At 37.7% G+C, this 17,783-nt stretch overlaps 1 protein-coding gene across 7 annotated transcripts in view; it reads left to right on the top strand.

Annotated features, from left to right (window-relative positions):
• The window catches only part of LOC139445885 (voltage-dependent calcium channel subunit alpha-2/delta-2-like), a 127,296-nt gene extending 121,412 nt beyond the window's left edge, over positions 1 to 5,884 (top strand). For all 7 annotated transcript variants that reach the window (XM_071227121.1, XM_071227120.1, XM_071227119.1 and 4 more), the window contains 6 exons: positions 321 to 347; positions 620 to 648; positions 868 to 982; positions 2,297 to 2,418; positions 2,785 to 2,867; positions 4,178 to 5,884. In XM_071227121.1, coding sequence (XP_071083222.1) covers positions 321 to 347; positions 620 to 648; positions 868 to 982; positions 2,297 to 2,418; positions 2,785 to 2,867; positions 4,178 to 4,294 — 493 coding nt within the window. In that variant the 3' untranslated portion in view covers positions 4,295 to 5,884. The remainder of the gene's footprint in view (positions 1 to 320; positions 348 to 619; positions 649 to 867; positions 983 to 2,296; positions 2,419 to 2,784; positions 2,868 to 4,177) is intronic.
• The last annotated feature ends 11,899 nt before the right edge of the window (positions 5,885 to 17,783 follow it).

The following is a 17,783-nucleotide window of genomic DNA, read 5'->3' as shown; positions in this document are numbered from 1 at the left end:
TAGAATCAATGACTGTTAAATGATAACTTATTTTAATTTTTGATGAGAGGATGCAGGGATTTATTTTATATTATTTTATTTGAAACAATTTCCAGTGTCATGGTTTATTGCTCATGCTATCACCCTCTGGTTTACTTGACCCAGAATTGATTATTTATAGGTAACTCTAGTTGTTACATATCTGACACTTGCTTATATTGTGCCAAGTTTTGCATAATAACATAACAATATATACCCGTGGCTATCACTAGTATCGGTGATTTTAGATGGAAATTTGAATATGTTTGTGAGAACTTCATCAGTATTTGTTTTTCTTCCAGGGCATATTTGAATTTCAACTTCTGGAAGTAAGTATTCTTATTATAAACATGATAAATGCATTTTGAGTTTCCTGTTGTATTAATTCATAGTAAAGTTGTACAACAGGTTCATATTGTTGTGAATATTGAATTTGATTGGATGTCATAGGATAGTCATTTGGTTATCTTTAAGATGTTTCTTTGCGGTCTGCCCTTAAATAAACCCCTTTGATTGCTGGATCATTATGTTAAAGTCATGAATGTCACATATTAGATGTTGTAATATGAATAATAAATATATTTCTTTCTTTTGTGTTTAGCTCATGGTTCTCGCCTCAAGAAACATATGGTGAGTAAGGGTGATCAAATATTGATGCCAAAATTAGATGCATTACCTTTGTCAAAATCAATATGTATCGATATCAAATGGTATATGTTCTCATAAAAATGCAATCTGCCACACTTTAAGCTGAATTTATTTTAAAAAGAATCCCTCTACTGCTATTGTGGAACTTCCAAGAAGGCCAAACAGTTTATGGAACTTACCAATTTGACTGTTTTCTTGTAGCAAATGACGAGAGCTGGACAGGAAGTGCCGAGACATGTGTTGAGGTCATGTATCAGTACTACTTCGGCACCAACAAGACCATGACTGACACTGCGGAGTGTAATAACTGTACCAGGTGAGTGTTGAGGTCATGTATCAGTACTACTTCGGCGCCAACAAGACCATGACTGACACTGCGGAGTGTAATAACTGTACCAGGTGAGTGTTGAGGTCATGTATCAGTACTACTTCGGCGCCAACAAGACCATGACTGACACTGCGGAGTGTGACAACTGTACCAGGTGAGTGTTGAGGTCATGTATCAGTACTACTTCGGCGCCAACAAGACCATGACTGACACTGCGGAGTGTGACAACTGTACCAGGTGAGTGTTGAGGTCATGTATCAGTACTACTTCGGCGCCAACAAGACCATGACTGACACTGTGGAGTGTGATAACTGTACCAGGTGAGTGTTGAGGTCATGTATCAGTACTACTTCGGCGCCAACAAGACCGTGACTGACACTGCGGAGTGTGATAACTGTACCAGGTGAGTGTTGAGGTCATGTATCAGTACTACTTCGGCGCCAACAAGACCATGACTGACACTGCGGAGTGTGATAACTGTACCAGGTGAGTGTTGAGGTCATGTATCAGTACTACTTCGGCGCCAACAAGACCATGACAGACACTGTGGAGTGTGATAACTGTACCAGGTGAGTGTTGAGGTCATGTATCAGTACTACTTTGGCGCCAACAAGACCATGACTGACACTGCGGAGTGTGACAACTGTACCAGGTGAGTGTTGAGGTCATGTATCAGTACTACTTCGGCGCCAACAAGACCATGACTGACACTGCGGAGTGTGATAACTGTACCAGGTGAGTGTTGAGGTCATGTATCAGTACTACTTCGGCGCCAACAAGACCATGACTGACACTGCGGAGTGTGATAACTGTACCAGGTGAGTGTTGAGGTCATGTATCAGTACCACTTCGGCGCCAACAAGACCATGACTGACACTGCGGAGTGTGACAACTGTACCAGGTGAGTGTTGAGTGGCCTTGGATTTTATCTGGAAGTTAGATATTTTTTCAGCTACAGCCTACAGCAGCTAAACAAGATATTTATTTTGTTTAAAAATATGAGACTTAATTTTCTTGTAAGAAAGACACCTTGCAACAATATATTGTGCAGCAGACATTTTTTTTTTTTTCAAGTCTGAAGCATTTTCTCTGACAATTTATTGTTTTCAATAAAATCCCATGCCACCAGAATGTCAATGGTCAGTCCCAGCTAAACTTACAGATATGGGTACTTCTAATGTTTTATCTGAAGGTTCCAGGGTTCTTAGCATCCTAGATATTGGTACTGATGCTGATGTTGATCCAGAGGTTTATCTTATTACTATCCAAGGTATCTTTACTCATATTGTTGTTTATCTCCAGGACAATCTTAGCCTCCCGGATGCATATGCACACAAACCTGTTGCTGGTGGTGACAGACCCAATCTGCTCCGAGTGCAGCTTCAATGAAATGCCTCAGGCACCAGTCAAAGTCAGTGATGAAGGTGAGACAGTGTTTTGCACTTTCACAGGTTTAACCATCAAGCCCTGAGGAATTATGGGTTATGTGCCCTTGTTGGAATGTGTAGTGCAAGCCCAGAACCTTTTAAACTGTATATTCCAAATATTCCTCACTGTCAGTTTAAGAAAGAAATTTAGAAAAACGTGAAATGTCAACCCTACTAAGAAATTTAACGGAAGTCAGCCTATTGTCCATCTGTATTGTCATGAACAGTTTCATGACTTGTGATTTATATTTATGATTTAGTTGAAAGTTGTATCAGGTGCCTGATATTATGACACGGGAAAAGCTTGATGTTGTCATGTAACGTTCTGAAATTTGGTACAAATAAGCCTTCTCTACCTTGCAGAGGAAAAGGAGGTGATTTGTGACATGGCAAGAACCCCACGGTACAGAAAGCCGGTACAGGGATGCTATAGCAAGGACCCAAGGGTAAGTCGGTCTGCGTACCTATCTTCTCAAGATACGCAGCAGGGTGTCCAGGGCAGTACAGTCTCCAGTACCTCATACTTGTGGCAGTTGATTAAATCAAGGATAGGGTCGTCAGGATCAGTGATTTGACGGATTGTGTATCAGTTTAAGCAGTCATGGAAACACTGAACATGCACAACGAGTATCTGCATTGTCAAAGTATGGGACGGGTTGTTAGGGGGAAGCCCTACTTATAACAGTGGTAATAATATGCTGTTGGAAAAAAAGGCTGCTTTAAGTTGGGATTGTGAATGTGAGGTTGTGGATTAAAGGGGCATTGGCTGAATCAGTATCTTGGGCACTACATTGTAGTGTGCAGAGTTTTGTCCCTTAGGCATACAAGGATTCAAGGCATGTTGGGAATTTGAATTTGTTGACTGAAGGTTTTACCAGTGCTCAGTGGTATGCATCTATGACTTGTCACTTGGGCTTTCCTCTCATATAAACCGGACATGATAGAACTGAAGAGAAATGTTCAAAGTGGTATTCTTCCCAAGTCCACCATGGATTGAAAGTATCAATCATATATAACTCCATGGAAAATATGATTCTCATCAGAAGCTTATTTGTGTCAATGACATATCACTAGAACTTTGTCCTCAGCAGTCACTGGAACAGAAAGTAGCTATTTCTGGATTCTCTGTAGGTTTTGGTTAACATCGGTCAGTACTCTGGCATACAACAGTATTCACTGCCTAGTTCACTATTCCCAGACCACCCTCTACTATGGCAGTGTAACACTTCAATTCAAATCCTGACTATTAATATCAGCCTTGTTAACATCAAGATAAACATGTTTTTCTAATCTTATCAAACTGAACTGTATTTATCACCTTGAAAGAAAATAGTTTTCACAGCATGTTTTAAGTGATAAGAATTTGATTTTCATTGACACATTACCCATGAAGATCCGGGTTAGAATAGGTCTTCAGCAACCCATACTATTCGTAAAAGGCGACTTTGCTTGTCGCAAGAGACGACTAACCGGTTGTCAGCCTCGCTGACTTGGTTGAAGCATGTCATCATATCCCAATTGCATGGATCGATGCTCATGATATCCATCACTGGACTGTCTGGTCTAAAATTGATTATTTACAGAATAAACATTAAAACATTAAACAAAAAAACAAAAAATCAGGAACACATGCTCATGATATAGTCAGAATCATACAATCAAGTCTGCTTTTAGAATGAATTTTATGATGTTTATTTAATTTATTCATGGTTAAAATCATTTTCCATTACATATAACAGAATTTGCTTTCTTTCAGGAGGATGCAACGAAGTGTGGTTGCATGTCGAGCACAACAGCGTCAGTGTTCAACATTCTGCTGTCTATAGCGGTCATCTTGTTCAGTGTCCCCTACCTTACTCAGACACACAGCTGACCAGCAGGTCCTACATAGGACACTGCACTTGACCATACTTGAATAATCTTGATACCAAATGCCCTGTTGAAAACACTTTTTATACAAAACTATTTTCCTTGCACCATGAATGGTCTGTGAGAGTCGTACCTGTAAATAAATGTCCTTGGACAATGTTGATAGTGCTCATGTGTTAATGCTGATTATTTCAACGTGGATATTTTACAAATCATCTCTGAAAAAAAAAAAAAGATTTTTTTTTTTGCACTCCAAATTTAAATCAAGAATATGACAATGGATGACACTATCAATATTGTCTTATGTGTTTTATATTGTTTATTAATTTAAAAATAATGTGCAATTTAATGTGATCCGAAATGTGTTTATGGAAGCATTTTTTCCTGGAAGAACTGTTATCTAAGTTACACAAAATATGTTTTTCGAAGAGTAAAAATATAGTGTAAATTTGTAAAAATGTGTATATATGTGAAAATAAATTATAATGACGATATAGAATATACATATATCAGAGTAAATTATGAAGTTACATGCAAAGAAGATAACAAGTTATTAAAGATTCTAGTCAACTCATGTAACCATGGTGATGATATTTGTGACAGGGATGAATTTTGTGATATATATCTACTGCTTGTACAGTGTGAATATTCATTCCAACATACATGTAGTTTTAACATCCTTGGTTTTGTCTTACTTCATCTATACCCTTGACTTCCCATTGCATGAATTATGTTAACTTGCGCATAATTGTCTGTAATAACTGGCATATATTCTTTGACATGTGTTGTATTATTTTCAATTAGTTTTTCTTCCAGTTGGCTCAGGCATTGGTGCTAAATACAAGCTTGAGGTATAGAGATCAACCATTTTGCCAAAGTCTCTCGTTCATGGAATTTCGTTTCTGAATTTTCTTGGAACCTTTTGGGAAAACATCATTATTTATGGTACTGATTTGGTAATGAGATTAGGGTATTTAAATAAGGCAATGCAGCATATTGGTAATGGTCATTTTACATAGTTTCTTTATTATCTTTTTGAATTTTAATTAAAAATTTCAAATGAGTGTTTGTTAGAAGAGCTGAAATGTGTAAGTGCTGTGGTTAATTATCCATAAGGTGGAACATTCCAGTGTACAGACTATTAGCTGACATGCTTTTCCTTCACAATATCTAGAACAGGGTTACCTGATACTTACTTCCCTAAACAGTGGATGGAAACCATCTTCAATGGTGTGATCTTCATGTAGTTAAGGTTTTAAATAAATGTGGATTTAATGACCAGTTAAGCAAATTTTGACAAATCCCCTTAGATATTGAAAAATGTCATCAAACAGAAATGCAGTTCTCCATTGTTTAAACTGTATTTAATCTTGCTACTCTAAGAAAGGTGTTTTTCTTGCAATGATGTGTATGTTTAAGGCACTCTTTTCAAATATAACAACAAAAACACCTATGCACCACCCTAATTGATATTGAAACCAAATAATAAAGCAATCCAAACCCTTTAAATTGGGTGGATACCCCCCCCTTTATTTCGAAAAATTTCTTTATTTCTGTATAAATTACCACCAAAGACTATATATAGATCTTAATTGTGCACAATTGTTCTGACTCTTCCATTATTGGGTTCGTGTAGTTGGTTGAAGATCAATGCAACATGATGAAGGGGCATGGATGGAGAGATCGAAGGCAAATATTGTTCTTTGTTTAGCTTTTGATTCTGATCAAGTATAATTCCATCAACAGAGCTTTTGACACTGAGCAAGAGATTTGGCATGATATGGTAATTGTCCATGCTCCTGTGGGTATGTTCACTGGATAGGCTAGGTCAAATTGGCAGTCCTACAAAGTTTGTCAAAAGTTGTAATAACACCATCTGGTTTTCTGATAATGCCAATTTGTGATGTGTACACATGGACAAATGTAAAACACCGCTTTAATGTATCTTGAACTTTATGTATCTTTTGAAAATATTGACATGTGCTTGGCCTCATCTTGATACATGATGACGATAGCACCGATACATGATGAAAAGTTGGTATGGGAACACTGTATGTTCCTCCACATTGTCACATTAGATGATGCAAGCACTGAAAAGGGTAGTCAAATAATTATTCCACAGAAAAATGATTTTGGTTTCTTTATTTCAATATGAGTATGTCATTTCGTGTACAAAAATAAATCATTTTATCTGAATATTAATTGTGGGTACAATTGTTGTTTTGTGTGGAAATAATGTTTTGCAGGTGTAGGCCTATCTGTTTCAGTGTAGCAGTTAGCATATGCCCTGACATGGGGACAGTACTTGAAGGGAGCTGATTGCAAGTGGGAGGACCTAGGCTTAAAATGGGCTCCAGTCTGTCCTTAACCTCAGAGGTGAATGTAGGATTGTTGATTGGCTGTAGAGAAGCCTGATCTCTCAGAGAATGAAAATATATGGAAATGAAGTTACTTTTTTTAAAGGGATGAAGAGCAATAAAAGTGTAATTGGATTAGCTTTGCTTTTTTAATGAATGTCAATTTCATTTCTTTATCATCTACCACCGAATCGTCATGCCATGTGATTTTACTATTAATTTTTATCACCACTTCATTTTAGAAGTTTTGTACCTGATACAGTGTGCGATGTTCATCCATGATTTGTTTGTAAATAACTGCATGTTTGTGATTGAGATTTGTTGAACAAGTACAGCTTGAGTGAGTGAGTGTTTGCTTCCACCGGAATTGTACAGTTTTATAGGTCATTTATGCATGGTTGTTGATGGTTTGTTATAGCCCATGATCTCCTTGAACAGTTTACAAGTATATCAGCTGTTGTCTAGCTCATCCGCTGACTTAGCAACCCACCATTTAATGTGCTGGAAGTGGCCTGGGGTTTGTAAGAGACAGGACCTTTTTTGGTCAAAGCTTCAAATCTCCATCAGCATGTCCAGAAATCAGTATTTTTATGGCCAACACTGAGGAATTTTTTTCTGGGTTTTTCTGAAACTAATATTAAAAAAAAAAGAAGTCTTAGAATATAAAATGGTCAGCCCTTTTTGAGCATAAGAAGGATATATGGTTGACATTAAGTATGTTGTACTATACTTTATGTGTATTATGTCATTACTTATACAATAAAAGGAAGGACAAAACAGACACGAGCCAAGACACATTTATCAGAAAATAAAAAGGGATAGACTCAATTTTTTCTGGTTTTACAGATTAGATTAGCTTGCATTCAATATTTCATTAGTAAACAAAAGAATTGAAATGCTTTGATGCATTGAAAATTTACTTACTTTAGTGTTGTTTTGAGAATGCTCTCTAGAAAAAAAAAATCATTTTTTTTTCTTCAGCAACCTTAAATCGACCATGATTGTCTTATGTACTGACACAAATTTTGTGCTAGAGTGTTTGCTGACCTGAGGTTCCTCTGCACACCAGAATACACACTGTTTTACTCAATCTTAAAATACAATTGTTCATGGCCCAGTTTGACAAAAATGAGATCATGGGGTAGCTGGTTGCACAGAACTGAACAGCACACCCAGATGTTGTGATCTTGTTGGTCCTTTGGAGGAGAGTGTTTGTGTTTGGTCATCCAGTAGGGTAAACATCCTTCATGGAATGCCTGTGTGTTGTGTGTTACACTGTGTGCAGTGGCAATGCATTGGGTATATAATCGGTCCACTGTCTGTTCAATATTGTTTATCACAATCCAGACCACATGAAATGATTGTTTTATTATGTTTGTAGTCACGTGACCAAAGTGTACATAGTAATTGCCTCTAGTTGCCGTTGCTGTCTGTCTTACCACTGAGCTTGGTGAGAGGGATTAGGAGCATGGCAGAGAGAAGCGTTATAGTGTATTGCTAGTTAGGATTAGGTACATAAGGCCAGCCTTTTCTCTCTTTTGGTTTACAAATTTTTGGTCCCCAAAGGTTTCAATTTAAAATATATATATCTATTTACTCAAAATTTAAAGTAGGTTTATAAAATTGGGGCCTGGAGGAAAATAGATTCTTCATAATCTTTAATGTTTCGAAGTTTTTAAGATACATTTTCAACAGGCTTTAGTTGTAGTATATTAGATCAGTTTTTATAATGATAGTGACAGTAAGTTTTTGACATTTTAAGTATTTCTGTTTGACAGAATAATAAAATGATGCATTTATTTTTTATTTTTTTTCACATTGTAATGTTTTGGCGGATTCATAGACGGATTTGTAGACCAAGTTTTAAAAACGTCTGGCCTAATAGTCTCGGGTGTTGTGAAATAGAGGAGTTGATATATTTTACAGTTTAAGGTTCTGATAGACTCTGTAGTATGTGGTCCTGACATACATGTTACAGTCTGTGGTTTCTGATATCACATGTGTCATGACAACTTCCCCACGGAAAATTTGCTCCAGTAAAAGTGACCCCAAAAACTGAACATGTTTCATGACAAGGGTCCTGATATGGTACATATTACAGTAAAACGGTCCGGATATGATATATTTATTGATGCACTGAAACTGAATTTGCTATCACTGGAACACTGTTAGACCATTCAGAATATATTTTCACCCATCACACTTGCTACTAAAATTAACCACAAGCTAGAACAGGATCCTGTCTGTAATCAGTGTATCAGATGCCAACTGTGTTTCACAACAACCCTGCTGTGTTCTGGTTACACTTAGGGGACAGTGCTTTAGATAGTTCCTATATATGTATAGGTGACGTGTTTAACTTCAAGACACATCCACCAATTCTACCGCTAGCTGTATGTGATCTGTACGAGTTGTAGTTATGTTGTTGTGATCGGTATGAATGAATATCTCTGTCCTATGGTAGATCACAACCTATTTTCTAAATTTTGGTTATTGATGTTTTATTCAAACTCAAAGTCAAAAGTCAAAATGATATTGTGAAATTGTGTTAAAAGTGACCTCTTATTATAAATAATTTAGCCATAGTGTAAATGACATTGTATTTCAGTCCGTGAATCCGTTAACTGAATATCATAATTGAAACGCCTGATATCCACATCTTGAGTTGGAATTGTTTAACAATATGGGGAGCAGATAAACCTGAGATGGTGTGAACTACCAACCTGATGCAGCATATTCAAATTATTAACGGAGCCTGATATTCTTGTTTGAGTTTGTGTCCGCCATTTCCTTGCCACAAGTTGGTCATACCATTCGTTCTGTGTTTACATCTAGAATCAAGTTATTTGAGAAAAATATTGTTATATATTCGGAGTAAAGGTAAACAATTGTAATACTGGTTCGTCTGAGTCCAGATAGCATGAATATGCACAAATTGTAATGATATGCGTTTGTTCATACCGGTATATTAGTCAAGGAATAATGATATGCAAATTGCGATCTGTCATTATGAAGTTTTCATATTTTTTTGCTTGAGAGAAGTTCATGATTCCACGAAATCAAGTAAATGACTGATGTTTCATGATGTTGATAATACCATATTCATGATAATATGCTTCTGTTATCAAAGCAAAAGTTTTCATAAGCTTTTTTTCTCTGTTGATGGTCTCTGTTAATGCTCTGAGATGAGAAACTGAGATGCCTCACTTTTGAGGTCCCACTATGTATGTAAATTATCTCTGTTAACACACCATCTTGTATCTATAGAAGGTTTCGTGTTTGCGTACAAGTAAAAATCATTAAACAACATCAGTGTTGTCCAAAATGTAACCTTATGCTTGGTGCAATGATGGATAGATCAACTATAATCATTATCTCAAAGCAAAAAAAGCAATAAAAATGGGGAAACTTACGTATTCTGATTTAGTTGAGAGCGAAATGTTTTCGTTTGACAAAAACCTCTTTGTGATAAACCCATGATGTGAGATAATGTTTGAAGCAGCAGTGAAAGGATCTTGATGCTGTAGTTATTTATTATTCAGTCTCTGAAGGATTCTGATACTCTGGAGATACTTGCCGAATTTTCACTTTTCTTTGCAGAAATTGTGAATATGCCTTTTTGTGTGATTGATACAATAGTACTGCTTTCAATGGTATTATTGTTCAATAACTATGAAATATTGAGAAGATTGCATGAGTAGTTTCATTTCACTCAAATGGAAAAGACAAATCTATATCTTGCGTAATTTTTAAAAGAAATTTGGAATTTCTGCTGTATTTTTTGCAAGGGAATTTGAAGAATGTTGTCACTGAATGCTTCAGAGGCTGAATATCCAACATATATTGACTGTTAAATCCTGTTGTTATGATCACTAGGCTGTGAGAGATTGTGTGTTGAGTATTGTGTTGTTCATTGAGGTTTAACTAAATAGTTGTTTTGGAGCAAATATATTTTCTTTCCACAAATGTGATGTATGTGTGATATTTATTTGAGTTTTTAAGAAGTCTGTAGTTAAGGAAGAGGCACTGTGTTCTAACTTCATTGCCATTTTATTTATTTTGCTCAATGTATTTCATTTCGATACCAATAGTAATTTAGTTCTTACATACTGTAATTGGTTAGTAGGGTTGTTGATACCAGAAGCCTTTTCTTGATGTGTTGGACCCTCACGGGTCAGGTCAGTTTTTGCCCTTAACCAGTTGGTGGTAGTCCTGTTTGTTACCCATGCACCAACACAACTCACCAACATTTACTTGGCGTGGGGTTTTGTTGTTCACACATAAACTGGTTCATGTCTGTACGAGAATGATACCCTTTTTGTACATAGAGAACATGAAACGTGTTTGTTGCCCTATTGTAGTTATGGGAATTGGAATCAGAAAAAGATTAACATTTTGACATTTATATATATACTTGTGTATATATGTAGGGATACTGCAAGGAGATTGGGCAGTTCATCACTCCTTTTCTTTTCGTGTATATGATATAATGTACTAAATAATATGTTAAATGGCATAACTGTCACTTTTGAAAGCTGTGTGATGGTAAAGAAGGATGCTATTACCAAGAAATATTTCTGAAATACTGTCCAGCAGTATTTTTATAAGTATTTGAAATATCGTAAGGCTGATGCTTTTTTAAGATAGATTATAATATGGATTGATATTTATGCCCACATCTTGACAATCTGTTGTTGTTTATGAACCAGTCTATGTGTAAGGTTTCCAGTGATTATGAGTTGTTCCTCAAAGATGACAGAAGGCCGAGAAGATGGCTTTAAGGGACATAATTCGTACATCATGAAGTTTATATCTGTGTTATGCTGCTCACAATAAAGTTATTTTATACCTCCTTAGGAATGTTTTGTTGTGACTAGTTACACACATTTTGAAAGTTTATTAAAAGAGCTAATTGGGAATTGTGTGACCAAGGCCTGTGACTGAAGCTGATCGTGTGTCCTTCTACCTCATTGGTTGGCAAATACTTGTAGATCAAACTATTAAGTAGCCACTGGTTGCCTGGCTCCATGACTTAGAGAGCACCATGATAGAGCAGTGATAATGTTGCCAGTGGGGAAGATGTAAAACAACAAACCCACACAGATCACGATAATTGTAACAAAAGTCAAATGTGAACTGAAGCCTTGTATTTTAAATTTAGTTCTGACAAATAAGTAACTGAAAGACCTAACATGTCTTAACATGATCATGTATTTTTGATTCGTTTTTCGGTTCAACGTTCAGTATAAAAAAAGTAATGAGACACCTTAAATCAAAACTAGTAACACGGTCTCACAATACAGGTTATACAGAACTGACGACAATACATGACAACCTCTGTTGAAGCTGTACAAAATTGTTAATGTTTAGTATTTAGGTCAGACTTTCAATTTTATAGAAAGAAGAGTGCTTACATTTTTTGCAACTAAGTCTGGTATCAATGGTTCTGATCCTTTCAATGTTAACTTTAATTTGACTGAGGTTTAGATGCCTGTATCTTATGATTTCAAGTACGTAAAAATGTACCCAAGATAGGGTTTCTACATTTGATTTATGAGGCGGTTGGGTAGCCTTGTGGTTAAAGCGTTCAGTCGTCACGCTGAAGACCCGGGTTTGATTCCCGACATGGGTACGATGGTGTCCCCCGCCGTGATATTGCTGGAATATTGCTCAAACGGCGTAAAACCATACTCGCTCACATTTGATTTATGTGAAAGTGGTATACAAACTCCACTCGACTGGCATCGTATCAATCAAGCAGCAGGAACTGGAGCACGGACTCCATGCCGACCAGTCCTTCCTTTCTCACTTAATGCCGAGTGCCAGGAAGGGTAACAACACATACCATTGTTTATGGTATTTCGGCATGAGGCAGACGAGAATCGAACACCTACCTTCTGCGCTCCAGGCGGACGCTCTATCCACAATAATTATTTAATTCAGTGGAAAGTTTTATAGATGACCGGGTTATTTATTGTAGACATATACAATACTATCACATTTTTTTATGGTTGTTTTCAACGAAGACTAATCAACGAAAAGTGTTTCGCGTGTTATCTGCAGTAATCAAACATTTTCAGTTGGATTTGATCACCAAATGCGCCCCTCCTTTTCCACAAAACATTATCCGTGCTAATACTACTTTAGACTATGCCATATAGAGAGACATCCGTGTGCAGTGGTACAAGTACGTAGTTTACTGTAAACATATTTGTAGTAAATGTCAGTGGCAGCAAAATACTGGTATACACGTAAACAATATCAATTGCAGTCAACAGCAGCACATTCAGCTTTCCAGGAAGACTTCATACTCCTCTTTAAAGAGTTATCTGCCACTTGTTACATGAACATGGCAGCCTTGATCATTCGAGAAATTTCGGGACAGGGCAGTTTGTGCCTGTCAATTTTTATAGCTAGCTGCTACTATTTGTGAACCTTAAATTTTGCGCCTCAAAATAACTTATTTATTCTTCATTGATCTTGTGTGGTCATCTGATTACACAATTTAAAAAAAAAGTTTGTTCGGTACGTACAGATTAGGAAATTATAAAAACAGTACAATCAATCCATAGGTACCCATACCTGTCTTTCCCTTGAAGACGGCTAGAATTGGGCTTCAGCAACCCATGCTCGTGAGAGGCGATTAACGGGATCGGGTGGTCAGGCCAGCTGATTTGATTGATACATGTCATCGTATCCCAAGTGCGTAGATCGCTGCCCATGATGTCAATCACTGGATTGTCTGGACCAAATTCGATTTTTTACAGGCCGCCGTCATATAGCTTTAATATTGCTGAGCGCGGCATTAAACAACAAACAAACGTTCGAATGTTCTGAACATTGTTTTTTCGAAACACTATGCCAAGGTGATACAGGCCCAGACCACCAAACTGACTCAGGGATGTCGACGGAGACTACACTTGGGGAGGTACCCTCCGCCCGCCTGTCTCTTAAACACACACGCAATTGTCTTTCCAAGACTATCCTCCATTCACCGGAAAAGATGACTTTTCTCGGGCGATAACCTAGTTTCCCATGGCTGTCCTCGAGCCCACACAACGCGAATGTTCACATTGTAATCACGAATTCTGATCTTTCTTTCAACACAAAAAGCAACCCAGTCCTCTAATGCAGAGTTGCGACCCTTGAAAACGCCAGGAACCCATGCAATTTCTGCTCTGCATTTAGAGAGTTCTGCTTTTTAGGGGTCTGCATTTTGGGAAGATACCCATACCACGTGCCAAGATTTTGACCTCGTTATAGCAGTAGTGTACGTAATAATATGACAACGTCCTGTCTATTCGGAACGTTTCCATTTGACTTCAATTATCACTTATCATAACGTTAACGATTCATTCTGATTGATCATTGTGCCTAATAGTGAGTTCCGATTGAAACATTTGGCTATTCGGGGCAGGGAAGGGAACCTCATACATACATGTTGTGTCGACACTGAGTTTTCGTCTCTGTTAGTATCTACCACGTCTACAACTTTCAAAATCATAATCGTCCGTAAATTGAATATCCTCTTGGTTCATCTCTGATGCGTACGTAAAATCGCTATATCTCGGCTTGTGCACTTCTCAGCACCAATCCGATGTCAAAGCGCGCGCGCGACAACGCAAAATAATCTAAATTTTAAATTGATAATTTGTTCTTCGGTATTTTCTGTACGATTTTTATTTATCTTTTAGAGAAAGAATTATCTATTTTTCTATTATGTCGTACCATATGTTATTGTGGTGTGGGATTGGATTCAGCAGATCCCTTTGTAAGCCCTCAAGCAAGGTCATAGTACCAGTAGTCAGTATGGTATCGATCTCAGTGGGCGAGACTAAAATCGGCATTACCTTTTCACCTCACCTCATATATACAAATGTATAATTTAGATGATTTTACTTGATTGACAAAAGGAAGAAATCTTTATATTCCACGGCATGATTGAGTGAGTGAGTGAGTGAGGTTTTACGCCGCTTTTAGCAATGATCCAGCAATATCATGGCGGGGACACCAGAAATGGGCTTCACACATTGTACCCATGTCGGGAATCGAACCCGGGTCTTCGGCGTGACGACCTTACGCTTTAACCACTAGGCTACCCGACCGCCCCTCCACGTCATGAGAGACCCTGACAGTGTGTATGTCGTTTCGAGTCCAATATCCGAACTATTAAAGATAGGTACCATATGTTGCTGGGTTGTCAACAATTCAGACAAAACTATAATGTGATCATTCCCTTATAATATGTATTACTTACTATGGAAAAGTTCATCAATTTGATGCAGTATCAAAAATATTTTATGCAACGTTACAATAAATCTTAACCGACTTAACCGGCGCAGAAAGAACTAACAGTCTTTGTAATTGAATACAGCCACATATGTTAGATTTTTCAAAATGACACAAAGAACGGTATTTTGGGCTCAAGTGAAACTGTCTCGGTTAGATACTGCACGCACGAGACAGTAGGTTTTAAGCTTATTCACCATTATTATTAACCAGTGGATTAATATTAATTGGTATCTACTTTGTAAGCAATCTGCTTGAAAGGACCGCGATCATTACCTGTGTTGACTGGGCTCTGTCTACATATATGCTAAAAGCGCCACATTTGCAGCGCAAACCAAGAGTAGAACTATTTTATCAGGAGAGTACATTCTTGTTTGGAATGAACGAGACTTGATAACGTGAAGTAACTCGAGATTAGCACCATCTCCATAGCGACCGTTGTCTACACAAACGACGCCATTTTGTTGTTTATTGCTGTAGCAAATCTCACGTCTCTGCCCTCATTTCGCTCTGTATTTCTCACATCTGCTGATTCCTGCACCATGTATGCAAGTGCTGCCAGGGTCTACCACCAAGGTATATTTCTGTGCTCTTTAATGTCTCAGTTTTGTTTTGTTTCTGCTGCAATTTTCAATGTTTCAAACTCGAATTACGATAGTCTCACTGTATTCTGTTGCCGTAAGATGAATAGACCATGAGCACAACAAAAAATGGTGCTGGTACTACCTGTTTAGATCAACCCCCTCTTTCGTCGTTTATGCATCGCTTTGATATTCAATTTCAAGGTTAAATCATATGAAACCATACACATTAAAGGAGTGGCGATGGGGGTACTTTTTGTGCTTATTTTGAACTTTATTGGGGCCCCCAAATAGTGATGCTGTCGCGTTGGGCTTTCTTTGTAGCAGCAAACAAACATGGCGCATAGGTGTCCCGACAACGGTATAATACATGTGTACCATATATATATATTACCGAATCTTTGTTTTTTTCCCCACAGGTCAAGACAAGCTCCACAAGAAAGCATTTCCCAAGGCAGTCTCCCAAACAGTTCTTCCTGTCCCCAACCCAGTAGGTCATTTGTAGCGAGCATTCACAAACTATTCCAATGCTAAACAATTAGACCCAAGTAGCATGACTTTGACATTGTTAACTCATACTCTTATGACCCCTGAGGCGACGGGGTAGGCTTGTGGTTAAAGCTTTTGCTCCTCACGACAAAGGTTAGGTTCCATTCCTTACATGGGTAAAATGTGTGAAGCCTGTTTCTGGTGTCTGTTGTCTGATATTGCTGGTATATTGCTGAAAGCGGGATTGAACCATACTCACTAGTTCTTTTGGCCCCTGGAATCACCTTTATAAACTACGATAGCAAATGAATGAATTACAATTTGTCATAGGCTGACTAGGAATCAAAATTAAATGTTATTTTTCGAAAACATCCGATCTGGAATTACTTTATTAAAAGAGATTCCCAGTGTCCTTGCCCCGGTACATCAACAGAGTAACAGGTCTAAAAATAAGTATTGGAAACTCCCATGTCTCTGACTGCTATAATAGTATGAGACACCACGATAAGAATTTTGCTGGCTATGTGATTTCACATAATTTGTAATGCACAAAAATGGAAAATCAATCCCCTTCCATTTCAAACAAATGATCTTTTCTGTCTCTCCTCTGTAAGTGCCCCAATACCGAGTGGATGATCCAGATCAACCCTCTATCAGTCCTGCCCGACCCCCAGACTCCTGTCCCAGCCCCTACCAGCACTGCCTATATGGAGATCATTCTTGTGGACCAAGAAGCCTTGCGACAGCCACGATCATGTGTGCCGAGTGTGTTTTCGTTCCTGAAGAGTCTCTTCACTATGTGTTAGTTACAGGTGGACGTTGGAAATGGCACCTACTATCACAGTGGACACTGGATGGACTGTGCCAGTACCTTTTTGGACCTTTTGGACAATGATTTTGGCTGCATTAAATTTGAATATTTTCGGAAGTTACAGTAATATTTCTTTTAATTTCACAAATACACAATATTCATTGAAATATTTGGTTCTTAAAATGTGGTTCTGTGGTTTCTTTAATCCGTCTAGGAGTGGCTTAGTAATATCTTTCAGTTGTAACGGAAGGACAGCTATGACCTTAGACAAAGACATTTCACTTTCAGTGAGGTACCGGACATATTATGATTAATCTTGAGATACCTATCATAAGTATATTTCTCCTCTTCAAACAAGATAAGCAACGTATTATAAGATATTCTTTGCTATAGATAAAGTTAATGATGATTGATTGACAAGAAAAGCATCAGTATTCCAAGAAGAAATTTATCACCACAGGCAGTGCGATATGGAGATTTTCTCACACTATCCAAAGCACCACTAGGCTTTGTCTCATTGACTAGCTTTGCAATTCCCCACAACACTGATCGTCCGTGTCCCCTCGCACCCGAACATGTCACACTGAGGTTTTTTGTCAAAGGAGTGTTTCTAGTCAAAGTTGGTCGACTGCTAAGATCAAATGTTAGCTCAAATCAACCGGACTAAGATCGTTGCTGTCCCTGAATATTGCACAGAATGATAGGACCTATTTCAAACAAAAAATCGGCATAACATACAAACATATATCACCAAGCTACTTATGTGACACAAGTAATGTACCCACCATATAGTCACCAAGCTATTTATGTTACACAAGTAATATACCCACCAAAGTCACCAAGCTACTTATACATGTGACATAAGTAATTTACCCACCATAGTCACCAAGCTACACATATGGCATAGGTAATTTACCCACCATAGTCACGAAGCTACTTATACATGTGACTTAAGTAATTTACATA

This window comes from Haliotis cracherodii, unplaced genomic scaffold (assembly GCF_022045235.1).
Source record: "Haliotis cracherodii isolate W230 unplaced genomic scaffold, xgHalCrac1.p SCAF_6, whole genome shotgun sequence".
Classification (NCBI taxonomy): domain Eukaryota; kingdom Metazoa; phylum Mollusca; class Gastropoda; order Lepetellida; family Haliotidae; genus Haliotis; species Haliotis cracherodii.
Note: the sequence above shows the minus strand (reverse complement) of the source record. Positions and strands in the feature narration are given on the sequence as shown.